This window comes from Oenanthe melanoleuca, chromosome 1A, assembly GCF_029582105.1.
Source record: "Oenanthe melanoleuca isolate GR-GAL-2019-014 chromosome 1A, OMel1.0, whole genome shotgun sequence".
In the NCBI taxonomy this organism is placed as follows: Eukaryota; Metazoa; Chordata; class Aves; order Passeriformes; family Muscicapidae; genus Oenanthe; species Oenanthe melanoleuca.
This window is the reverse complement of record NC_079334.1, coordinates 50,980,604-51,007,756: the sequence shown is the minus strand read 5'-3', so window position 1 is coordinate 51,007,756 and position 27,153 is coordinate 50,980,604. Positions and strand designations below refer to the sequence as shown.

Sequence of the window (27,153 nt, the reverse complement as noted above, 5' to 3'; positions counted from 1 at the left end):
ATACATCTGTGTCTGATAAGGCTATGCATGCATCTGTCATTCTTCAGCAGAGAGTTGCACCAGAAACAGTGGCAGCATTTGTTATCTCTTGCTTTTATGTTGCTCTCTCTAGTTTGTGTTCAGGAAAGCCAGATCAGACTCCCAACAGAATAAAAAAGCAAGATACCTCCCAGCTCAGCTCCAAGTGTTTCTCCCCTTTCCACCTCCCCTTGCCTCCATACACAGACAGGTACATTGAGTACATTTATACTCTGGACCAGTTAATACTCAGGAAATGAACATGTATTATTTTTATTGAGAGCTCTCTGACATGTTACCTGGAGGGTTGAAATACTTTTTCATAAATCACAGACTCAAGAATGGTTTGGGTTGCAAGGGGCCTTTGTAGATTGTTCCAGTCCAACATCCCCTGCTGTGGGCAATTATATATTTTCCTAGACCATGTTGCTTTGGGCACAATCCAACCTGGCCTTGAACACTCATGATGGGGCATCCTCAGCCTCTCTAGATAGCCTGTTACAGTGTACACACTGTTCCACTTACTGTAAAAAATCAATTTCACTTAGAAGTCTATCTAAGTTCAATTTTCCTTCACAACAGACCTATGTCATGTAGGACTTTTTGGCCTCTAAATATTCCAGTTACCCCTTCAGCTAAGTACTGTAAAATGCAGCTCTCTCAGATCCAGATCACATTTTCTGTCTCACGTGCATTAGGCTGGAGAATTTGGCAGGAGAAGTAGACTTCTGAACAAAACAAAGTAAAAATCTGTGGAAATGTGAGGAAGTTCCTTTCTGAGTGGAATTTTTCTGATGGGCTTCTGGTTTTGTAACATGGCAGTCAAGGAAAAGGTGCCTGTCTAAAGGCTTCACACTCCTCCTCTGATCAATCAGCAAGGCTTAAAATGATCTGCTAGGAGGGGCTTTCCTTCTCCACTTGTTTGGTTGCATCCCTCTCTAAAAAAGACCAGCAGACACCACCACTGTAAGAACAACCTATTGGAATCAATAAGGATCATCACACAGCTCCCTCATGGGTGTCATTATGGTTCACTGCTGTCATTACTTGAAAATACAGCAAAAATCTCATTCTCAATCCTCTTGTACTGCCAGGCAATTTTATTTCTCTTTGTTCTCTAATGCAAAGCATTCAAACCACAATTGCCTGCCAACCTTGAAAGTACCTGAGTCTGGAGGCAAACAATGAAAGTGCTTCTGGGCATATCCACCTTGTACTGTAGCACATGGATCTCAGGCTACCCTTGTTTTCACAGTCTATTGCCACAGCAAGCCCAGCAGTGCTGAGAGGAGGACAGGGTAGCTCAGGCATGGTGCAGATTCAAACTAATGTCCCCTAATAATCTGCCTCTGTAGGGATATCTGGCTGTACTCTGATGAGTAATCTGCCTTCACAGGTGCTCATCCTAGAGATCCTTTGTAATAATTCAGAATAACAGACAATTGAAGAACTATTTTACCAGACCTCTGAGAAACAAGTTAAAAAAGTTGTAGTATAACTTAAAACAATATCAGTTTGTTGAAGAAGACCCAGCATATATTACACGTCTTCAAATTTCTGCTAGAGAGATTTAGAAGCTCTTTAAAGGACATCAGAAATCCACTAGGGACACATAACCTTACATCTGCTCTGTGTAGGGTGTGAAAATAGGCAGTACATGAAAGCTAACTCCCAAGTTCAGGTTTTTGGTAAAGCTCATCCTTTAATTTAATTGGTGCCCTAGGGGAACATGAAGGCCAGAGTCAACTCTGAAGACTGAAGCAACCAGCTTTTGGAGTTGACCTCCCTAACAACGTGTGAAACCACTACTGTGATTTCAAAGTCTCATTAAGTATTAAATATAGGGCAAGCCAGAAGTGATTTTGCAGTAAATATAAATGTTCATCCATTTAAATAATCAGACTCTAGTCTCATTACAGCTGTATTGCATGAAGCATTATTTGTAGAGAAGACTTCTTAATCATCCACTTCAGTCAAATTTATAGGGAAGCCAGCTTTAGTGAGTTAATTTCAAAGAATAACATGTTTGGTTTTGGATTATTCTTTCACAGCTGAAAAGAAAATCAAAGTGTTTTGAAAATTACTGTGAAAGAACAGAAAATTATAAACAACATAGAGTGAATGACTAGTAACTGCCCATTTGCAAAGCAGAGGAAAACAAGATTTGCAAAACATAGCCTGCCTCCAAATAAGAGAAACTGATGTACTGATACAGTCCTCTGCCCCTCCTATCCCATAGGAATCAGACACCAAAAACTTTCAGACCTTCCAGATGGAGCATTTTACCCAAAGAGCCTCTTACCAAAGAGACAGTGTTGACATTGCTAATGAGAGATGGCAAATATCCTTTTAACTCTCTCTGTGATCTTCTGTGTTGCTGTAAATGATCTGTCTAATAATCAAGAAAATTAAGTCTTTGATGCTCCTACTGACTGGAGGAAGGGGTTTGGGTGACTGATTTAGCATATTAGATATTTTGACATTAATATGTATAGATCTGTGGTCTTAAAAAGAGATTTTTTTATTTTCTAAACAATGCAGGCCAGGGAGTGCCATCTGAACAAAACAGTATTGTTCTGGCCACGGGCTCATCTGGGAGTTCATGAAATGGGTGTTGGCCTATGCCTAATGCTTGTTGCCCTTCTGTCATGCCACACCATGAAGAGCCTGGCTCTGTGCTTCAAATGACTTGTTAGGCAGTGGGGACTGTCTGAAGGCTGGGCAAGCCCATGTCCCTCAGACTGCCCTCTCAGGGTAAGGGCTCCAGCACACAGCTGGCACCATGGCCCTGCACTGGGCATGTTCCAGCTGATATTTCTCTTGTACTGATGGGGACAAACAGACCAGGCACAGTACTTGAGGTGAGCTCCAACAGCTTCTAAGCTGAGAGAGGTAATGCCTTCCTGAAGTCCTTCCAATATGAATTTTTACATAGGTCTAATGAAATGATTGGACAGTAGGTCCTAAAGGTATAAGCTAATAAGGCTGCAGGGGGTAAATATACTTCATGTGAGTGTAGGTGGGCTGTGTAGGGTGATTGGGTGGATGAAGATGAAAAGATGAGGGGTGTTAACCGAGGGAGGCTGCTGTTGAGACAAGGGAGAACTCAAAATAAAAAATGGGAGAACAACACCTCCAGAAGTTCAGTTAAAGGGTGCAAGGTTTTACTAGAAATCATGGAAATCTACAAATGGAGCCGATGAAGTGATTAACTTTGGAAGAAAATTCCTGAAGCAGAACCTGGTGGTTTTAGGGTAACACAGTGTAAGAACTTGGGGTCTCTTTTCTATCATTATTGCTTAATTACTCATTAAAACATTGAGAAGAAGAAATGGATGCAAGAATGCCTGTAGGTTTCTTTGTTTCTCGCATTCCATAGAGTGGCAGTGCATGGCAAAAGTTTTTCTTCTTCTCTTGGCTGAGAAGGGAACACGAGGTTGCAAAGGGGAGAGCAACAAATAAAACTGTTCTGATCCTGTGAGCTGGAGATCAGGCTTGTCACATCAGATTGCATCCTAAGACTCAGGATATTTGGTGTTTTCCTAAAGCTCCAGTTTCTAGAATTGAGAAGTGAGCCCTTATGATTTTAGTGAGCACCTAGAACAAATAGAGGGTATTTCAACATTTAGGGCCTAGAGAGCAAATACTGCCCAATCCTCTGCTTCATAGTTTTCTCTTTTTTATTCCTTTCTCCTGGAATAGTTGGTTGAACTTACCATCATAACTGTGTTTCTACCTCCTGGGACACTAATGATGGAACACAGTTCAGACAAGCCTCTGGTGAGCATAGGACATGTCATCTCCTGGTTTTAAGCTCTCTTTTTACCTGGTGACAGTGAGGAGCTGTGGGCACACATTTGTGCATTACTCTTCTAGGGCTTTATCCCTGAGGAGAGAAGATGAGGAACATGACATGTCCCAGGTCTGAAGGGTCGGTAGTGCAGCAACCTTCATGTACTGATTTCAATGATGAATGAGTTCGACTTGAGTCATACAAAATCTGCTTTAAAAATTCATATTTCCTTTTTCCTCCTGTTCCCGGTGGCTCAGTGTACTCTTTGAAAAATTACTCACTTCTCTCCAAGACCACTTGATATTCAAACAGCTAAACTACTGCTTTTAACCAATGGTTTATTGAAAGATTTCCCTCTGGCCTTGCTAGCTCTTTCTGGCAAGCGCCTTTTCTGCCTTGCCTTGCAGATGCATTTATGCATCACATCAAAGAGCCCAAGCAGAAAGTTTTGAGAGAATTCTTGTCAAGCAGCAGAGGTGAACTTTAGGTTGACATCAAAGTTAGGCCAGGAAGCAAAAGCCCTGGTGTGCAGAGGGTGGCCAGCCCAAGCATGGTGCAGCTGTCTCTTCATGCCATGAAAAACCACCCAGCTGAAGGAAAGGCATGCTGATACAGTACAGCTGATGGCACTGGAGGGGTTGGGTATTTTGGCTTCTTTGGATTATATTGTTGTTTTAAATAGATGCTTAGGCAATTTTTATATTCTAAACAATGACAGCTGGAGACAAAAAGCTGCTGTTTGTCTGAGAGCTAGTGTGAAAAAGCTGTGATGACACAAAGAAAATTTTATACCTTTTTACTCCTCAGAACAGTTAGGAGTGGACAAGGTTTATGTTGATCACAAATATTCATTGATTTTGCTGTCTTTCCTGCAATACCACTATCTACATTTGCTTCTGGAAGATATTCTAGATGTGTGGCAGGGAAGTTAAATTTTAACTAAGCTCTTTATTTCATGATATAGCTGTTCTCTTTCTCATTTATATCTTGAGTAAGTGTTGATAAATGTTCACATTTGCAGTAAAATTCAGAGGCAAAGACAGTTTCATCTTGGTTTTGCAGTGACCATATCTGAGCAGAGACTATTAATATTGATCATCACAATCTAATTCAAAGCAGAGAGCAAAAAGCAGGGATGTTAAAGCCTTGGGCAATTGTCATAATTTACTGTTAAGGAGAAAACTTTATGGTTTGCTGCCTGGATTAAAAATCCCTAAGAGTTTTCCACAGGAAAGTTTCATTAAAGGCATGCAGTATAGTTAAATGTAGTTATACAACACTCCCTCCTCACACATATAGTTACATGTATATTTATGTATCTGTAAAACCAAATTTCCTTGCTCCTGTTACACGACATTTTATATAATTTGAAAAAGAAAAAATCTTTAAAATACCATATAAATCTTTGTATCACTTATGTTGTATTTTTATATTATCTTCTGTTTCCTTCAGCTCAACCAAATGCATTCTCCTCCCAAAAAAATCCCCCAAACCAAATCCAGAAGGACGAGTCTGCTTCACTCATTCCTGTCATCATGTCTGCATGGAAACATTTATCCAATCATAACCAGTTTTGCGCCATGGCAATATTTAACTTGGCTTGAGAAAACCACTTTGATGCTCTCAAACACCAGTTTGCTCCTGTGGGCTGTGGTGAGGCTTGCCTTGCTGCCTGGGTATATCAATTTGGTGCACTCAGCTGGCCTGTGAGACATGCACTATCCCAGAGAAGGGAGCACAGGTTTCCCTGCTACCATTCATCCCTAGACAGCAGCACTTGCCACGGGTGGTCATGTCCAGCTGGCACTTCATCTACAGGTGTATGTCCACAACATTTTAGGCAAGCATAGATGGTGGCAAAGTTACACTCTGTAACTTGTTTCCTGGATTGAAGGACAGTTATCTGCCAATAAAGGCAGAAGCTTCTCTTTGAAATGGAGAATGTAGACCCTCTCCCTCCAAGTTATTATAATTTTGAAACTAAGGGCCACTCAGGCTAAGATGTGGGAATTAGGAATAACAGTACTTTACTAGGAAAATTAAAATAGAAATACAGTATTACAAACAACAATCCCAAACCACTGACAGACTCAGAATCCAACCTGACACCCTGTCAGTCAGGGTGTTGGTAGCAGTCCCATTAAATGGTGGCTACATCCTCCTGCAGTGGCAAATGTGGTTCAGCTGAAGCAGTGCTCCTGTAGAAGGGTGCAGTTTTCCTCTGAAGCTCTAGGGATGATGTAGAAAGGTCCAGCTTCCCTCTGGAATCCAGTGGAAAGACAGTAACTTGCTGTCTAAAATCTCAGTTTTTATCTAGGTGGGAAAGGCTTGGCTCCTCCCCTGGCTGGAGCATCTCCCAGTGGTATGATGTAATTTTATCAATCATACAGTGGGACTTAATGGCCTATCAGCAGATGATATCTTCCTGGAGGGAGGATGGGTTGTGGAAAAGATAAAGATGATTGCCCCACCTGGTTTTAAAGATGGCCCATTAGCAGATAATATGTGCCACAGAGATAAGGGTCAGTGCCCCACCCGGCCTCAACAGACGGTGATAGAATACACATTTCTGGCCACATCCTGTATTGTAACACAGGAAAACTTGTTACAGGCTGGCATCGTTACATTGTACCCAAATTTACAGGATGGGTCATGCTACATGCTGAGAAATGGTAAAAACCAGGCCTCAGGTGGTCCTTTCCATAGATGCTAAATCTCCATAGCTTGCAGGCTGCAACTTGGGCAAACTTCTCAACAAAAAGCTGTATATATTTAAGCACAGACAGGAGTTTTTCTTTGACTAATAGATTTTGAACACATTGCCAGGCTGGTTTTTCCTATCTCCACCTCCTGTCTGATTTTTTTTTTTTTTTTCTCTACAACGCCATGGAAAATTGTAGCATGGAGAGAGCAGTTTAGCTGGATAAATTTTAATTTTTCTGTATGTAGCACTGCCAGCAGATTAGATTTAGGATCCAAGCATCTGCAATCTCAAGTTTTATTCCCAGCCATGCAATTGAATTGTGCTTTAGCTCAAGGCAAGTTGGTTTTGTCTTCATTTTTTATTTTTTCATTTTTTGTTGCATCAACAAGAACAGGATACAATCTCACAGAGCTTAATTAGTGTTTGTAGAGCATTTCAAGGTTTTTGAGTGAAGATAGGGGTCATTCCATATGATAATCCTGATGTCTGATATCCAGGCTCAGGGACGGCCAACCTTCTGTGTGCAGAGCAGGCACTTGGACAATGGTAGCAACCTGATAAATGTTCTGCTTGGTTTCCTTTTCCCCCTACCTCAGACACCTGCATCAACCTCCAGTTCCCTCTCTTGTGCTGAACATGTTAAAGCACAGGCTGTATTGATTTTAGAGCAAATATAATTGATTTTAAAGTAAATCTCCTAGAGATTGCAGGAGAGATTCAGAGTCCATTTAAATGACTAGGGACCCCTGATATGCTTCACTAGATCCACGGTGAGCAGGGGTAACATCTGCAGTATAGTAATAACCAGATCAAGGCTCCTGCTATGTTAATACATAAGACCATGAAAAGGGAATGCAGATGGACCTGATCCCATCATTCACCAGCTTCTTTATTGCTCAGTAATTTGGGTATATTTATTTTCTCATTACAGGCATGGGTGATATTGCTGATAGCTGTGTTGTGTGATACGATAGCTGTGTTTGTGTCACATTCTTGAATCTTAGATCCAAGCAAAATACCCAGTAGTTCTAATGAGAACAGAATTCAACTTCATTTGGAGAAATAAAATACTCTGGATTGCAAGGCCAGAATGTTCTTAGTAAAGGAATTTCCTGTAGTAAAAACAAAACAAAACAAAAAAACCCAAGCAAAAAGAATCATGGAGAAGTGGCACAAAAAATTAAAGTATCTGGGTTTGTTATCAAGGACTGCAGATGTCTGGGTTTGTTATTTTTATATGCAGATAGCCCATAACAAAGCCCAACTAGACATTGCTGGAATAACAGTGTCTACATCAGCCTCTGTGGAGAAACTTGTAAACAGAGGAGAGTCACTGAGAAGTTTGGAAAAAATGACTATAACAGCTCATGTGGAGGATAGTGTGACTATGAATATGATGCACCTCTGTGGTGCAGCCATTCATCACTGAAGCTGAAAAGGTCTCATAGCTTTAGGAAAAAAATAGAAAAGGGGCAGGAAACATATTTCCTTAAAGTTTTAACATGTTCCTGTTCAACATTTCTGCAGGAGTACCACAGTGGTAAGAGCTCTAAAAGTGCAGGTACTTCACAGATAATCTACTTATGCACCACAGATTTTCTAATATGGCTATTGACATACAAACTAGTGTTTCCCAGAGCTGTTGGTAAATGCAAAGGGTGGGTGTGAGCTGGGTTGTTTCTAACAGGATTTTAAAATTAGGTTCTCTTTATACCTCTGGGAGTTCAGAGCTGATTCTGACCTTTGAGATTTCTTTATTCCTCTTAGCATTGTTCTGCATTGTTTTGACTTCCTGTACTACAAATTAGCATTTCAACAAGCTATATTTCATCTGAGTGCTCCTCAGATGTAAGTGCTCCTCCTGAGTGTAAGCACTCATGTCTCTAGACCCATACCTGGGAGCTGAGAGCACTGTGGGGGCTGTCTGAGCATGGCAATGGCTCTTGGTGCCAGCTGTACTGCTCAGCACTGGAATAGAGAGCAGGACCACACTTTACCAAGGTCTTCCTGTTGTGCCATGTGCATGACCAGCCATACAGATGCAGTTTCACTGTGTCAGTGCAGACACCTGCAGCAACCTCAGTGGAACAATGCAGCCTGCACCAGGCTGTGGTGTAGTTCATATCAACCTCACATCCTTGGCAATCAAAAAAATATGGAGATCTTGGAGGCATCTAATGACTGTCCCACCTGAGAAGGAAGCTTATGGCTTCCTTGCATGGCAGCAGGGCAGAAAATGGTGCATTCACAGTGATCCCAACTGAGGAGAGTGTCCTGCAGGTTGCTCTTGCAGCAGCCAGTGTTCACAGCAGCTCCTGGTCTTGAGAGCTACATGCCTGTCAAGGCAACTCAAAGCTTGTCAAGGCTCAGAGGTCTGATCTACTCCCTGATCTTATGACTCAGGCTTCACAGTGAACTTACTTGTCTTTGGGTTTGCCACTTGCTGGCAGGAGGCTAAAATTAGCATCCTTTCCCAGCAGATAGTTAACAGAAATTGTTTGGCTGCAGACATGCTAATTGGGTCATCACTAGTGGAGCAAATCTTCTGATGAGGCTCTTAAATCACCTGTCAGAGAGCAGTTTGACTTAAACAGGAGCTAACCAAAGCCCAGCCTGTAATTCGTTAGACTCAATCAGTTCCTAGAAAGCCACAAGAGCCATTAGCACAAACAGCTCCCAGCCCTTAGCTAGCCCAGCAGGTGGGGAAATGGCCTTGGCTGGCAGACCAGCACAAGGGCACTGTGTGCAGGGCAGAGCCTCCAGCCCAGCTGGCAATCCCAGCTTACCCCAAGCAGCACATGGATACAGGCCCACAAAGAGGAATTGCTTAAAAGTTTAAAATGAATAATTCAGTGCTCCTTTGATTTGTTTTAACTACTGCAGAATGTGTGTCCTGCCACATTACTTCAACCTTGGAATGAAGTACAAATAGATGTGATTCAGACTCTAAATATTTAAAGCCAGAATCTAATCTTAGATACATTGTGTGTGCTGTCATCTCAAAAATCTGCTAAAGAGAGACAATGATGGACAGCATGGATTGAAATTAAATTCAAGCTCTGTATTAAAAAACTTGCCCTGCTAGTTCACATGAATGATTAACCACAAAGAAACTTACGTCTGTCAGTGACAGCAGTGCTCAAGTGTTCTTTGTCGTCACTGTTTTCATTAACTTTAGAAAAGAATAGTCCAAAACCACCTCACAGGGAAAGGAACACCTCCTCTTTCTCCCTATTTTCTTAGAGAGATGCAGCTAAGCTATTAACTTTTCCCAGCTAAATGCCAAACAAAACCTTTCTAATCTTCCTTTCACTAAAAAGAAAGATAAAATCACAACCGTAACTTAAATCAAAAGCTGTAATAGTTACTTGGACAGTTACAGGCCCTCACTATAGATAGGCAGGTCAAAGCAATCAGCATATGAATCTTCACATCCAGCCAGCAAAGCCATAACTTGACACAGCTCTCTGTCGAATATTATTGTAAGAGGAGTGAGCGCACCAGGGCATGACCCTATTAAATACCAAACCTGTAGTTCCAAAACAGCACAAAACCTAGATGGATGATCTCATCTCCAGCAGTAATGTGCCAGCATACAAATAGAGGATTGTCACTGCTTCAAGTGCACAAGGAAATAAAATAAGGCCGTGTTAAAATAAAGGGTGGAATATACATTGACAGCTGAGCAGAAGAACCTGCTGCTGCTGAGAATTATGGCAATTTTCTGTTCCCTTTGCTGGACATTAAGGCTTCATTATGGGACTATTGGATATCATAACTGTACAGCAGCCCCACAAGACAAAGTTTAGTCCATTGAAAGAAGCAATGAGGCTAAACACCCACACCAAGCAAGTGAACTGTGGGAATCTAGCCTCGTCTAAATGCAAAATGATGTTAATATCTATGTCACTTTCTCATTTAGGGCTAGCATAGTGCAGCCACCAGTCCAGGGTAGAGTGCTGAAGACTGTAGGTGGAGTTCAGATTAACTAAGAAGAGCCATTCATACATGAGATTGTAAATGTATGTACATCAGATGTGAATAGCAATGTGTGTGTAGGGTACATTGTTAACAAAACAAATGTATTTTACCTTAGACAGATGGAAATGTTTCTTGTTTCAGTAAGGTTGTCTACTCTAGCACAAAAAAATCCACTTCTATAATTTTCCAGTGAACTGAGCCTGGGAGGGTCTGAGTGCCCATGGGGCAGCTTTGGGGATAAAAAGTGCATGATTAATCCAGGCATTGATTGTTTCCTTCCTTGGGCTTTCAGAGGAATGTAGCATTGTGGTTCAGAAAGTGCCACTGAAACACAAGGTGAAAACCCACACGAAGAAGGATCACATGAAGGAAGATGAGGAAAGCAGCCAGACCCATGATAATAGTATTCCAAATAACATCCTGGAGGCAGTTTTACAATTGTGAGCTTTGCCACGGACCTAGATGTAGCTGCAGGAAACATGGATTTGGGTTTGTTTTAAATCCCATGGATTGGCGTCCGGGCTCTGCAACTAGCAAGTATGATCTCTTAGTGAATAGAAGCATAGCCACAGGAGAGAAAAGATTAAGGGTATCAAAGGAATACATTTTTTCATTTCACTCCTTTCTTATTACAGTAGATTAAAAGAAAAAAGTGAGTTTTGTTCAACATTCAATTTTGAGGACAATTAAATAAGCTAAAAAAATTGTTCAGAATTAGAGCACTGAATAAAGGATTTCAAAAACACAGTGTGGGGTTCATGGTGGGATTTTTATTTCCTTTTAAGATGAGCCATATACAGCTGTATGAGATCTATTGTCCTCTGTCCCACTGAAGAAATAGTTTCTTTCTGAAGCGTCCAATCTGTTAAGACACATAGGTTCTTTAAAAGCTTAAAAAAAGAAGGAAAGCACTCAAACTCTCTTCTGGTTCAAATGGCAATTATCTGAGAAGCAGCAAAGAAACAGAAATACATGGGTAAATGAAATAGCTTTTGATGGCCTGGCTATGAATGACAGTAGGATTTGTCCTCTTTGGTAATGACATGCAGCAGCAAGCAGTATGCACTGGCAAGACAGAAGTCAGCCCTGACTGTCTGGTACAACAGCAGTGATCTTTCACAGCATAGATGGTTATTACAAGCCTGCACAGGGGAAACCACTTTCTTCTCTAATGGATGGAGAAATGTTCCTTGATACTGAAGCAAAAGAGGACATCATTTAAAGAAAACAAAACCTTTGAAAACTTCCTTGTAACTGTGGGTCTGGAAAGTCTCTTTTCCTTCTGTTCTGCAGGAACTGTCAAACACCAAGAATTCCACCATCACTTTTGGGCCCATCAAGACAAAGGCTAACAAAAGAGGCTAAAAGACCAACTCTAGTTTAAAAATCCACCTTTCAAACTCATCATTCATTAACTGAAGGAGGGTTTATCAAAATAAAAAAAAACACAGACTAGGTATGTAGAGTCTGAGAAAAAAAAAAAAGGCTGATCATTATAGCTTGTGTGCTGCTGTCATTCATTCTCCAGGGAATCCTGTGCTCCAGGCAGATCTGGCAAAACAGACAGCTAAGAGAGGAGCTTTTGTGTGCTGGAGAACCTGGAATGCTTCAGGTGCAGAGCTTGACTGTATTGAACTTGGAATGAGGGAGGAAGGAAAGTCACAACAATGCTTACATTCCCAGTGCTTCAACTCCAGTGACTCGAAGTGCTGAATTTCAACTCCTCTGAGTGTAAGGCACAATAACACAGGACTCAAGCCAATGGTTGTTTAGAAAAATGGCAGGTAGACATCCTTATTTAAACCTCTGAAGCTGACTGTCTCACTGCTCTGAACAGTACCTCTATACAGAGATAAAAAGGGAAAAAAAGCCCTCAGACAATTTCCTCTCAGTTTTTTTCTAAGAGAAGACAACAGACTTGGGAAAAGTCTTAAGTGATCTTTGCTCAAGATCAAATTCTTTAGAAGGAACTCCTCAGAGAACTGTTACACCACATGCTTAAGTGCATATTCTGTCTAGAACTATTATCAGGATAAATAGAGGTGTTGGAACCCTAGGAAGCATGCAAAAGAGGTGTTTCCCAATCATATTCAGAGACTGGGGTTTTTTAGGCCATGTAGGTGCATATCCTCAAGGGCATACTGTGGCTGAAAATGGTTGTGTTACTAATAAGGCTGGAGAACTTGGAATGGTAAAGTACTGGCCACAAAAACTCATTATGCTGGTAAGTCTGGGACAGCTGAATTTCAAGGTCAGAGCTATTTTATGCCTTTATGCAGCTGGCTAAAAAATCCTCCAAAGTTACCACAGTTTGTGAATTTGTGAATTCCAGTTTGAATTTCTGAATTCCCTGTATGGTTTTGTTTATAGTGATGGCTCTGTTTATTTTCTAAAGGTTACTAGAAAGGCCAACTTTAGAGAGTGCATGTAAATAAAGCTCAGACTCAGCAGGCTGAGAAATGTGTCCAACACAGCAGGGTGCAGGAGAGGGAGGTTCAAATAGGATGTAACAGACTAATCAGAGAAGTCATCTTCTGGAGACATTATGTGAGCTAACCAAGGTCCTCTCCACCAATAACCACTTGCTTATAAATCTATAACATACAGAGAGCAGCAAAAAGATCAAGTAAGAAGTCAGAGGAAAACTGGCAAAGGAATAAAGATTGAATTCCTGGCCAGAGACAAAAAAACCCCATTCCTGTTCATTTGGGTGAGTTACTACATACCAAACAAGCATGTGCAGGGACCTTGTCTCATCATAAGAGATCTCTATTTGCATATTTGCTGGTAAGGAGGCAAGAAAAACCTTGGAGAGACTGCTGTCAGCAATGGGATTCAGACCTGCTGGTGGTGGTCGAATGCCTGTACCAGCCTCCCATCTACATCTGGGAAATGTCCAAGCAAAGGAGCTTTGCTCCCAGCTGCTGCTATGGAGTAAAGTGATTCCTGTTTGACAGTGAGAAGGTTTTTGCACTTTAAGAAGTGCCCTTTAGAGGAGTTGCAGAAGGGGTGAAAAGGAGGGAGACCCCAGAGAGGTTGTGAGCTTTTGCCTTTTATCTTGTAGATGAACCAGATGTCAGGAGCAGTAGAAACCAAATAAGGAGCATGAAGGTTTTAGGAATCAGATTGCTAAAATGTAATGAAAACTGAAGCCAAAACCTAGGCCTGGACAAAACAGAGCACCAGGGTAGAAAAACAAGCACTGGAGGAGCTTAGCCAAAAGTGGAAATAATAAAATAAACAAGCTTAGTTCTTCAATTCAAATTCTGTCTTCATGCTTTCAGGACAGAGGACTTGAAGAAATTGAAGAACTGGCATTAAGTTTCTTTGTAGCTGCAGCTGCTCACCATTATCTGCCTCTGTGCTCCCTGGCAGACAGCACTGATAGCCTGCAAATTTCCCAGGATGTGAGCAAAGGGCACTAAGAATGGCTAATGGATCCATCATGAACTCGCACATGCCAGCAGACACACACGTGTGTGCACTGCTCCAGCTAGAGCCCCTCTGCACCCCACAGCCACAGCTGCAACTGCTCTGTGTCAAGTCACTGGGGACAACAAATAATGTTCCCTCTGAAAGCCCTACATGCTCAAGCAGGGCTCTCTGGTCTCTCTGGAGAGATCCTGCTGAGCCTGTATTTTAATTGGCTTTCAGGTCCCAAGATTCATCGGGCAAGAAGACCTCACTCTGGTATGTTGCACTACATCCTTGCTTCTCCAGAGAGCTGTCATTTTTCAGAGCAAATGCCAATAGAAAGGGCATGATGTCAGACATTCCATCTGCAGGATGTGCTGCGCTCCTCCATTCCCAACCACAGACTGATGGATGCTGCTGCTCCATCTCTCCCAGAGGGAGCATTACAAACCCTTCCAAGGCCCATCCCCCCAGCTTCAGTAAAGATCCACTGACACTTGGTGGAAAAAACAACATTGTATTTGATTTACAATTAACAGGATTTACAAATAATGAAAAAGAAACAGATTAGCCATGAAATTAGGATGCCTTTGTTGGTGAAAGAATAACTGGCAAAGCACCTTCCTGTAGCAGTCTTATAGCTCAGTCCTAAACAGTATAAAATAACTTACAGCCCAGGCAGGTTCAGGAATGATTATAGACAAATGCAAGAAGTCAAATACAAAATAAACAAAAAAACCTGCTCACAGCCTACTGGGCAGGAAACCAGTTCTGGAGAGGCTTGTGATTTTCAGAAAATGAAGGAAAGGCCCACTGACAAATACTAGGAAATTTTCAAAATGGGAGAAAAAAAAAAATATCAACAGAAAGTAGAAGTCAGTGTGTGCCAACCTACCAGGCAGGGAGAGCGGGCAGCAGACACTGCATTAGCTTGCTGAGAGTCAGCAGAGTCCGGGTGCTTGGCAGGACAATGAATGAAGGAGTACAGATGGCAGCACTTCATTAAAATGCTACTTTACTGCCAAAAACTTGCAAGACAAAGAGAAGTAAAGTTCTCTGATGTGCAATACAGCAATTTAAGAAGACGTACCTAACTTTTTGATTTGCACGGAGCTTACCTATATTGTAAACACACACCTTCTGACAAGTTATTTCAATTTTCTTTGCTATGGATTATAGTGTGTATTCAATCAAATGCAGCATTCCAAGGCTCAAAACTGACCGAGTGGTTTTCAATAGACAGGTATAGGATTTTTCCAATATCATACTAGTATTTTACATCACAGATACAATAAAAACAAGTGATGGTATTTCTAGGACAGTTCCAAGATTCAAATAAAAAATCATCAGAACCATTCTAAAATCGGATATTATACATAATCAAATCATGTTAAACAGCACACTCTCGGCAAGCAGCTAATTACAAGCATTCTGCTGGTCATGTTTTTCACACAAAAGTCATTCAATAGCACATAAATACTTATTTTTCTGATCTGCTTCTTTTTACAAAACCATTCATCAGATTCACAGAATTAGTACAAGTAAGGCACATTAGCATATATCATAAAACTCACAATAATAACAAAGAGTTTTAAAGTTTTAAGGACTAATTCCTTCTTTGCAGTGATTTCTGAACCGAACAAGACTTCATTGGTAGAACTCTTCTACACTGACATTACTTTTATTTCTCTCACAGCCAACTGTGGTGGGTGAAATACTGTGCATCACCATTGAGATAAATAATTAAATTTAGAACCATGTGTAGTAGCAAATCCTATTTTTAGATCTTGCAGAGAAATCGGACACTTTGTCCCCTATGTTCATTAAGAGCACAGATAAAGTTTGAGAGCTCTATGGAAGTCAATTTCCAGTTATCAAAATAAAAGGGGATATTGCATGTGTCTCTGAGTATGTTATTGTTTTCCTAGTACAAATATTGCTTAAGGTAGAAAGGATGCTATAGTATTGAATTTTCCTTGCATAATGAATCCTAAATGCTGATGTCTCAGATTCTACTAAATCAAATGAACTATAGGTTTTTCTTCTTCCACCCCCCACCCTGCCCCCAACCAAAGGACTCTCTTTCCCACAGAAGATTCATTTACACACAACACAGCTTTTAATTAGAAGCATAATTTACAGTAAAAATTCTTTACATTACACCTCTGCTATCAAAAAACCATGAAATCTTTCATTTAAAGTTGTAATTATACATTAAAAAATAGAACACTATTTCCTTAACAGGAAGAATGAATTTGAACATCTTTAGATCAGATTTTATTGCGGCTTTTGAGTCAAAGGTCAGTCACTTTATTCTCTAGCGCAGCTGCTATTTGCTGTAAACGGAAGGCAAGCTGCATTTTTTGTGCAGCTGGATCCTCTTCAAGTGCATTTATAATCTGGAAGATATAAACACAGAAAGTTTAGAATAATTTAGCTTAACATGTATGACATAGTTCTGAGACCAAGTTACTTTCGTTGTAAAGAGTCTTTTGCATTCACTCTGTATCAAAGTCCATCTATTAGGCCCCATGTTCTATTTTTTCACAAAGACAGTAAAAATGATTGTCTCTGTTACTTTATCTAAGTTGCTGTAATGTTTCCCATTATGCTGGGATACCAGCAAATAATTAGGTAGTACTTTATCTTGTAAAATATTACATTCCAAGATGGAGCAGGCAGGGGAAGAATTTCCTTAGAGCTATTTAAGAAACCGTGCTTTTACTTACAGTGCACCCTACAAAGCTTAAGGGTCATTTACCATCAGTAATTATATTCCATCCCCATGAGCTTTAGTTATGAGAAGCTCCTGGGTGGTCCATGCACAGGCATATGGTAGGACAAGGCAAGGTCTCCTGTATCTCTAGGCAATATAAGAATAAGGCCAGCAGCTCCCTTTTGGCTATCGCCAAGAAATGCCAAGACTCTGGCCCAGCACAACATAGTTCAGGAAAGCAAAGAGCTCCTCAGAGGAGCCCCCAGTATCCTACAACCTCTGCTGTACAGAATATATATATATATATATATATATATATATAAGAGGATATGACTCTTAAGACACAAGGGATTTGAAAACAAGAACCAGTAAAGGTCATCTGTTATGAGAAGGCTTTTCTTCAAATAGAGTTTTTTAGGGCTTCCCAGATAAAATTCAAAAGGTTTTGAAAGGTTTTAATTTCCACAATCCTTTAGGAAAACTCTCCCACTAGCTATTAGATTTCTCCATTAGAAAAATGTGTTACATGACAAAACCATTCCTTCTCTAGAACTGGCTTTATTAATATAAGTCTGACAGTGTAATCAAGCAGAAACCTTTAGCACTGTTTAAATACTATATAAACTTGCAAGTACAAGGACTGGAAAAATGGAGTTTGCCTGTCACTACATGTGGTTCTTCTTACGTCTTGAATATCACTGAGAATGCAGATTAATGCAGTCAGAATCAATCTAGGCAATAATTTCACTTTGAAGGGCTGGTATAGTGTTTGCATTTCCAACATGGAGCAAATTTGTTTAGAAATAATTATTTTAATGAATTTGTTTTTAAAGCGTGAAAATATTTTTACAAGACAGACTTAATAAACACTTATTGCAGTATTTAAACTGGGCTTAATTTAATTTGATATTGTTTCCTTAATTTAAACAATTATATCTAGCTGTAACTCCTCAAATCTAGCCTAAATAATTCATTATTATCTCTACTGGTGAATATATCCTTCATATAAATGTGGACAATTAGAATGTACCCACTTAGTCATTGTCAAGCCCTGCAGAGATGCAGAAGGTACAGCACATGCTGGGAACCACTGTGTCAGAAATAAAGATTAGGGCAGCTGCAAAATGTTCCAATTTATGCAAATTAAAACATTTTCATGGAAAATAAATAAGCTTGATTAATTTTACTGAATGGTTCTTGACAGATTATCTCCACAATTCTGAATTAGCAGCCTTTTCATCAGATGCACCTCATTGTTACACAGTGATGTACATGGAAGGGAAGAGCTGCAGCTCTTACTGGGTGTGCTGGCCTGCACTGATGAAGTCCCACAGGCTGGCGACTGCCTGAGGTGTGGATGATTCAGGGACTGGCATTTCATCTGTCACTCAGGGTCCCCGAGTGTTTTTGTAAGAGGTCAAACTACGGACACATTTGGGAAGGTGCTGAAAGCCAACTTAGCACTGGGGATGAGGGGTGAGGGGATGCCACAGGCTTGGTCTACATTCTTCTGTCTGCTTCCCCCACTGACCATCATTGTAAGACTTCTCAGGGTGATTTGATTTTCCCTGCTTGCATCTGTTTAAAAGCTGGGGCAGGCTGGCTGCTCCTGTATAAAGCAGCTGCAGTGAAGGATGCGACTCACTGTCTTTGGTGGCTAAATGTAAGTGAAAACATGAACTGTGCTGAGGTGCAAGACTAACCAAACAGAGCTCACATGTGCTGAGCTCCTTTTTAATTCAGCATCTGTTCTTACTTGCTTTAATTCAGAGAGTTTTTTGGAGGCATTCATTTCCATGGAAACCTTTGAATAAAAGTTTCCTTCTCTCTTTTTGTTTTCAGATTAAGTTTGGAGAGCCATAGCCAAACTCTGCTACTCTGGGATATTCTTTGTTCCCCTTTCCACAGGGTGTGAAAAACCTAAGAAACTTTTTACATTGAAGCTGTGAGCCTGCTTTTGAATCAGGCTATATTCAACAGTTACTCTACTTTGGTTTACCTTAGGCAGGCACTTCACTTGGCATGGCAAAACAGGGATGGTACCATGCACAGAAGTTTAAAGAGCATTTTAACTAATAAAAAGGACATGGCTCCAATTTCTACAAACAAAACAAATTTAACGGCTTGATCCTAATAAAAAAGCACACTGTCTTGAAATCTGATATAACTCTGATGGCTTTTTGCTTGGTGACATTCTTATATACTTACTAGGATGATAGAAGTGAAATGATTAAAAAATCTATTTCTCTTTCAAATCTTGTTTAACTACCCATTAAACTGTCCCTATCAAAACCAGATAGCCATAATGAAATCGTTCATTTATAAGGACATTCTCTTGACCAGTATAATTGCCAAGCAGGGTATATAACTGCAACTGCACTTTGTTCAGCATTGCTTTCACCTGATTATTCAGAGAAATCCAGGAGTCACTCCTTTAGACTATTGTTAGCCTTCATAACCTTTTACCATTGATATTAAAGCATAAAAAAAAAAGCCATAACTTACCTCATCATAGTATTTGTTAGTGTACTGGTAGAGCTGGTGCAGAGCCACAAGTGTGTTCAAGGAGTCAGGTATGTGCCTGTTAACACAAGCAGGCAGCAAACATGTCAAAATAGGATCACACACAGCTGAAAATTATGCACATGCACAACTGTTGGGTAGAATTGACAAGATTTCTAAATGCAAGCTCTGTGTTTAACTTTTGTTAAATGACACTTGGGGCAGAGAAAAGGAGTGTGAAACCTTTTGTTTGGTGATTTTTAGATCAAGACTTTCCCTCTGGTATTTTTCCAGCCTGCCCACAACTCTTAGCATTGGAGGTGGAAGATATTTTGAACTCTGAACGTCAAACCACAGGCTACAGCTCAAACATCTGTTAGCAGCATGGGTGTGAAAAGGTAAAACATTTATTCAGTACAATCTACATATTGTTGAGGTATTAAGCATTGGTTCTGACAGTCATCATGGGTATTTAAAATACTTTCTCCAGTTCCTTTTACATCCTGGTAATTATTCACACCCCACTATAGCAAAGGTGTAATTCATCAATATCATGAGCACATGTACATTTGGAAAAAGCCACCTGAATCATGAAGATAGAAAGGTGGGGCGGGATGGGTGTGTGGTGAGAAGAGAGAGAGAAAAGACTTCAAATGAAGCAGGAAATAACCCTTCCATTACCTCATCTTCCCCCTGCCCCCACACATATTAGTGAACGTGCTCTACCTGTCTGAACAGATGTTCTTCATTCAAATGTGTAGGATTCAAGTCTCTAGCTACGCCTTTAGTCTTTTAAGTTAGTTAAGAAAATGAAGAATTGCAAAATATTGCTACTGGCATAAATGATTACCCAAAGGATAAAGCAACAGAGAAACATCCATCTTCCCTTGCTCTATAAAAGTCACTTTTAGAGCTGGTCAAAATTTGCAGTGTTCAATCACTCCTTCCATATTAATTTTTATCATAATTTATAATGAAAATAGAAAGGAAGAGCATATCCTGCTGATGTTAAAGCATTATATTGAATTTACTTTTAATCACCAAACGTTCCAATTTTAAATACATCTCAATTTATGTAATAAATAAAGTGAACTGTAAAATGAAATGTCACTGCAGATGAGTTTTGTAGTGAATGACTGAAAATAGAAATGCTCTCATGAGGATGTTGATCTGCAAAATGCTAGGTCCTAAGGGCATTGAAATAAACAAACCGCAAAAAATTCCCCAAACATCCTCCTTACGCTAGAGCTCTTCAACTAAATTAAGCAAATGAGCAAACCAGCCAGTAAGTACTCTGGCTTCTTGCTCAGGCTAAACAACATCTTTAGGACTGGTGAGGGACTCTCCTGGTTCTCCAAAAACAGAGTGCTTCGAAGGCAAGAGCCTGCTCGAGCTGAGCTGAGCTGCAGAGCAGACAGGCTCTTTCAAGACTGAAGCAGGTTTTGTAATGACTTTGTTCCACCCATCTCCAACCCAAGTCCCAGATAGCAACCACCCCACTCTGCTCTTCTCCACGTGAGGTAACCCAAATAACCTACAATGCAAAAGCTGCCACTGAGCAGGCACACAATGAACTTCTCACATGTAGCATAAAGCAGAAGCATTGCCCCTGTATAGACAGTTCTAAAATATGCTATACTTAATGTTCATGCCTCTTCTTTAATTTCTGTTATCTAAGTTTTGCTGTGGTAGCACTGTGAATTCAGTCACTACTCATTATCAGTATGATCAATGTTAAAAATCCTCTATATGCTGTGAGGAGAAAGCACAGTTCAAGAGTGCTATAATTTTTCCACAAATGGATGTGAAAAATCCAAACACCGTGCTCTATTCCCTGCATAACTCAGATAGATTAGTGACAATAAGGATTCTTGACTCCATTCAATAATCAACATTTCAAAGATCTAACAGGCATGACTACAATGAACAGGAGTATTTCAGAGATTTATGAAATAACTCATCTGATATTTGCACATATAAAAATCACAATTTGTTGAGATAGAAAGAGAAGACAATAAAAACCACTGTTACACTTGGTTCCAATTTCATGACAAGAAAATGGATTATATTCTTACCCTAGAAATCTCTGCTAGATGGGTATTCATGTCTTGGTCACTCACTGGCACCATCTGACGAATACCTTTGTAGTAACTAAAAGAGATTAAAAAAGATTTTCAGTTAGGTAAAATAAACTGTGTCTGTTTGGTAATTCTGCCATTGTTTCAAACATGCTTCCTTACTAACACAAGAGATACTCTACCACAACAGCCCAATTATTCCTTCAGAAATCCTGTCTTCCAACATAAGTTCTTTTGCAGTAGAGGCAAGTCATACCTGATTGTACAAGAACGTACCACAGAGAAAAAAAAATCTGTAACTGCAGGTAATGATTATTTTAGGTCTTAAAACTGGCAAGAGTTTTGTTCTGTAGGAGATCTTCCATGATATTTTTCAATATTAGTAAATTAGTATATTTCAAATTAGTAAATGAGTAAAGTCAGACAGAATAGGAAAAAATGTTTCTTAAAATGTTCTCAGGACTTGGTCTCTACTGAGTTATGGAAGTGCAGCATTTGTTAGACAGATCATGTGGGTAGCAACTATGACTGCAGAAAACAGCATCATATTTTCTCCTGAATAAATCTATTCATCTGTCTGTACAGACAAGAATACACACTGGGTCATAATGGAGCTCCATTTCAACTCCGCCAATGCCGTCATTAAGGGGATCTTTAAACATTTGGGTGTAAAATTTTTAGTATTTGACAGCTGACTTTGACTATATTAGCATTCTCTTTTCTTCTCACACAGGCTTAAAATCCTAACAACTGAATAACCATGAAAAAAGTTGATACTTACTCTTCCACCATTTTCTTATAGTTAGAGATTTCTTTCGCATAAAGTAATTTATTACTTGGAGAATCCTGAAAAATTTAGAATACAGAAAAATGTAATTATGAACATTTCTAGGAAGCAAAAGAAAGTCAAGAACATAAGATCAAGCCTTTATATTCACATACACTTGAGCTTTACAGATATTAACATTGGTATACCTATTAACATTGGTGGGATTATTTAATAAAAATATGACATTTACACATGGCATTACTGCTGAGTTTTACATATGAATCAATACAAGGTGATAATAAATTATTGGTGGATCCTGAAACAATCAGTTCTTTTTATGCTTTTTATAACAGCATTGATATTTTCTCCATTTTCAATAGTATCAGTTGGCAGACTACACAGAAATACTGACAGTTCACCAACCTGTTAAGTGGTGAAATGTTACCTTCATTCTAAACTAAAAAGAAATGATCAAGGCTGTATCTCCTCAGAGAATGGGTATTGTCTGTGAGGATGCCCTTTGTCTTGTCAGGCATGAGCATAGTCAGGATGTAGAATGCAAATCACTTACTCTGCTTAATTTGTGCTCTGTTCTTGTGCAAGCATCCATGAAAGTCTGTGCAATGACTGACAAGGAAGCATCCACTACTTCATGAACATGAACATCAAAGATGAAATGGGGATTTTTCAGTATGTTTACCCAGAATCTAAGAGGCAGGCTGCAAAGCAAGGAAAAAGATAAATAATCCTTTTTACACAATAAATATTCTACAATAAGAAAAACACATGAAATTAAGTATGGGCTTTGCATTTTGATCTCTTCACAAGAGTGATGTTTAATTTTCTATTTCAACTTTTATACAGGCTTTTCTGGGTTCCATGCCTGAAAACCAACTCTTGACATCTCTCAGAAAAACTCATATGAGAAGGATCTTTAGTGCCCCAAAAGAGCAAGGAAGGATGTATGGGTGGTCAGAGAAAGTATCAAGTAGTATGTATTAGATTTTGTGATTTGACAGGTAAATCTAGTCCCATTTGCCTCTTTCCTCTTCTCTGAGGAAAGACAAAAAGTAAACATGGTAAATCTGCCAGTGACAATCCTATAGGTAAACTGGTTCCATTTTTTTGCCACTTCTAGGCTTACAGGAAATCTTTTTCATCTCATAAACATATTATCTCAAATAAAATTATTCTGAGGATTATAAATGAAATTTACTTTGATTTGTGGTAAGAGTCCTAGTATATACCTGGAGATACCTGCAATACAAGTATGACTCTGTCCATACTGTACCTGTTTGTTTTCCAGATGTGAATGGTATCTTCATCCTTGATGTCATGTTTTTCTGCTTGCTCATCAAGAAAGTCAAAGAAGTACTTCACAGCTGGTGGCACCACTTGGTTTGAGTTGAGCACACTATGAAAGAAGTCATCTACAAACTGCTGAAGTGTCCCCTAAAAACAAGTTTTAAAAAATCAGTTACATTTGTGTTACAAGCTGAACTCAGCATCTTTCATTCCTATGGACATAATCCAATTGTCATCACCGATGGCCTTTACCCTGAGTGTTAAGAGTGACAAAAAGCAAGACAATTTCTTAGAGCAGTGACTTTGTAAACTGCCAACACAGTAAAGATCTTCTAGAGCACAATTTGATGTTCTAGACTCCAAGGCTGTGACTTCACCAGAGATCCTATGGTTTGCACAGAAAGCTGTGCCTGCTGCTTGACAGAAGCAGCAGAAATTGGTTTCTACATTTACCCTTCAGGGTCATTGTGCACACATAATAAACTATTTAATGATTTTGCAGCTTCCCTCATCCAGTTTCTCTGACACCAGAGCTCTGCAGTTTTTAGAAAGAGACTGAGAGGAAGAAGTACCAGTGAGCATTTGGCCTTTCTCTTCAAGGGCAAGCACATGGGCCTTATCAGACACCCAGTCTGACTCAGCTTCATGACATCCACGGAGCCCAAGGAGTGAAGTGTCCAGAGGGCTGTGCTCTTGGATTCCAGCACCTGCCTGGATCTTAGTAATGGCAACCTAAGAGACTGTCTTCTTGTTTTAGACAGGACCCTGTAACACCTCACCAACATTTTATGAGTCAATTAAAGCTTCAGACTGGTAATAATCTATAAAATGGCTATTGGAAATACAAAGCAGTGGCTTTATTAACAGAAAAAAGGGATGCAAGCAACTTTTTGGCTCTTCATCTTGAGTCTAGTGTCATCTATCTGAAGATTTTCCTTCATATCCTTTTCCACCCTTGGACAAGTGGCCTTAGCTGGAGCCAGACTGACTTCATTTTCACATAAAGAGCCTGGCTTTGTGGTCATTAAACACATCATTCTAAATTCTTTCTCCAAGGAGAAATGTTTCAAAAAACTATTTTGTTCATTATCAATTTTGCAGTATAGGCACTAAAAATACTCTAAAAGGACTATTATTATTTGGAAACTTATTTTTTGGGTTTTACTGGAACATTGATCACATACAAGAACAGGGAAATATAAGGCTTTGTAGGAGTTTATAAAACATTCAGTTCAAAAGAAAACCCAACAAAGTATTATCTAAACAAGTGGCACAGAGCAGAATATCCATCTTTGTCTGGCAAGGAAAATCCTTATTTAATGATCATGTAATCGAGGTTCTCAGCTTTGGTCAGGAGTTGTATTTTATCTCCTTCCCAATAATGTCCCTCAGGGCATATTAATCACTTGAAGCCTTGAACACCAGCTTGTACACAACACATATTCCAAATCACAGCTGAAGACATGACTAATATTTGCATTTATTTCCTCAGTTGTATCTCAAAATCTGTAGGAATAAGGAGTAACTATAGCATGTCTGAGCCCTACCTTCACAGAAAGAAGTCTGGTCAGGTAGATTTCTGTAATAGCTTTGGTCCTCTCTTTTTCCTTCACACTGCCCCGCTTTGATTTACCTTCATCCATTTCATCCACTGGCCGGACTAGATGCCAGACCTTATTTTCATCTTCCAGGAGTGCATGTCCTAGAAACAGTAATTGCAATAATTATAAAAACACACAACCCCGAAAGCAGCAACACTAAAGTAATCATATACATATATACATATATAGATAACATACCTATCCTCTTGCCAAGGGGACCTAGATTACTCCATTCCTGTCCAACATATACAACTCAATTACTAAATGTTCAGTGGCACAGAGCTGAAAAAGCCTGTTTTTGTCAAGACCAAAGGGAGAGGAAAGAATCACACAATAGGAAAACTCCTATTTGGTCATTGTCCTGGCTTGAACCAGGGTAACCTTTGCAGTAGCCAGGAGGGGTCGTGGCTGGGACATAGGAGGTTGTTCTATATCACCTCATGTCATTGTCACAGGTGGGGAGATGGGAGTCTCCTCTGGGAAGAGGGGATTCCTTCCAGTGGGGTAAGTGTGGAGGGAGCAGTGGGGTAATGACAGTTTCAAGCTGGGGGGAGCAGTGGCAGTAGCATGACAGAGGGAGCAGTCAGGTGCTGTCTGTTGCTGGGGGTTTCCATGGTGAGCAATAACATTTCTTTTCTTGTATCCATGTCATTAGTCCTCTTTTTCTCATCTCATTGCTGTTTCCAGTAAATTGTTTTTATCTTAACCCATGATTTTTACCTTTTGTGTCTCCCATTGCCCTTTCCATCCCACTGCAGGGGAGGGGGAGGTGGAGGGGAAAGTGAGCAAGCAGTGCATGGCTTGGAGTGGTAGAAGACTAAATTGGAGAATACCATTCCTAAATCATGACATTCATGTAAATGCAGTATGTGTATGTTTTGAGGTTCACACAATCAAGTTCTTTACTTAGTGAATTCTCAAAGACATGATCAAGCTATAAAATCTTAGCTAGGTTTGGCTCCATAGCCACCACAGAAATATCAATTGCAGCTGACTCCTGGTACAAGCTTTTTTCTAGGTAACACCATTACAACTCACATCTTTACCCCAGTTGTTGAGGTCAAAATATGGTACCTCAGTTCTAACCTTCCTTTTATCAACATTTGATAAGCACCACTTGACTTTGTAGCTGAGTGGAGGAAAAACACATCACTTCACTGAGATGACATGAACTCCAGCAGCTAGAGGTAATGACTGAAGCAAATTCATATCCATTATAATAGGATTTTTAAAAAATTTGTTCATCGGTATATAGTTTAAACCAGAGGGAGAGCCTCTTATCAAGTCTGTTACAATGAAGCAGAAACAGGAGTAAGCACTTGGGTGATAATGACAGCTGGTCTGGTTACAGTGCCTCACTGTGCAACCTGGGGCTTGGACCAACCATCACACAGTGGATAAAAGCATTTTTGCATTTCAGCATCAACATTATTGTTCAGACAAACTCCATCTTCTGCTACAGACAGTTCTAACGGAGATGATACAATTGTTTTAAATTGCCATTAATATTCCTTGAAAAGGGTTTCTATGTCACTTTCAAATCCCCTGGTTTTGTATCTTCTTCCTTTAATTCCCAAACTTTTGTACCTACTTGGCATAGTCCCAATGGCACTTTCCCAATAGAAGTTATTGAATCAGTACATTTAAAATCATTGACACCTTAAAAATATAGAAGTTAGCTTTCCCATAAAAATGGTGATTCTGCCCCATTGTACAAATTATTTTGCATTCTGCTAAGTTTTATGCCTTAATATACACCTCTAACATAACTGAATTCCAGTTACAGCACAAAAATATCAGTTTTTAACTTTGCATTAACTTTGACTATAATAGGTTTATTAACTAAGTTCCTCAATAGTGACATTGAATTTCCCAGCTCACATGTACATTCAATATTTTACATCACAGGAGAAAATAACATTCAAGAGTAATCTGGCTAAGCCAACACTTTTGCTTGAATCTACTTTATATACTCTCATGAAAAGCATTAGTTATGCAGTCTTCTGGGACATTTGCTTTTTTTTTAAACAAGATAGGGAAGAAATATAAATCCCATATTAAATCCCATATTGTCCTTTGAGAGTCCTTAATTCAACTTGGAAGTTCATGTGAATGAAGCCAGAAAAAATAAAAGCTATCACTTTATTTTGAAGTGGTTGTGATTTCACAATAGATTCCATTCATGGCAGTCATCCACCAGTACAGTAAGAACCACTGCTGGGCATGAAGTATGGAATTTGTTTTGCAATCCCTGTTATTTACTTTTGGAAAT

The 27,153-nt window shown here is 39.6% G+C and overlaps 1 protein-coding gene across 1 annotated transcript in view; it reads right to left on the bottom strand.

Annotated features, from left to right (window-relative positions):
* Window positions 1-16,006: 16,006 nt before the first annotated feature.
* The window catches only part of PLXNB2 (plexin B2), a 245,525-nt gene continuing 234,378 nt past the window's right edge, over window positions 16,007-27,153 (bottom strand). The window contains 8 exon segments of the mRNA XM_056510938.1: window positions 16,007-16,309; window positions 19,132-19,197; window positions 19,199-19,207; window positions 21,204-21,279; window positions 21,988-22,052; window positions 22,547-22,694; window positions 23,267-23,427; window positions 24,828-24,982. Of these exon segments, the coding sequence (XP_056366913.1) occupies window positions 16,205-16,309; window positions 19,132-19,197; window positions 19,199-19,207; window positions 21,204-21,279; window positions 21,988-22,052; window positions 22,547-22,694; window positions 23,267-23,427; window positions 24,828-24,982 (785 nt within the window). The 3' untranslated portion in view covers window positions 16,007-16,204.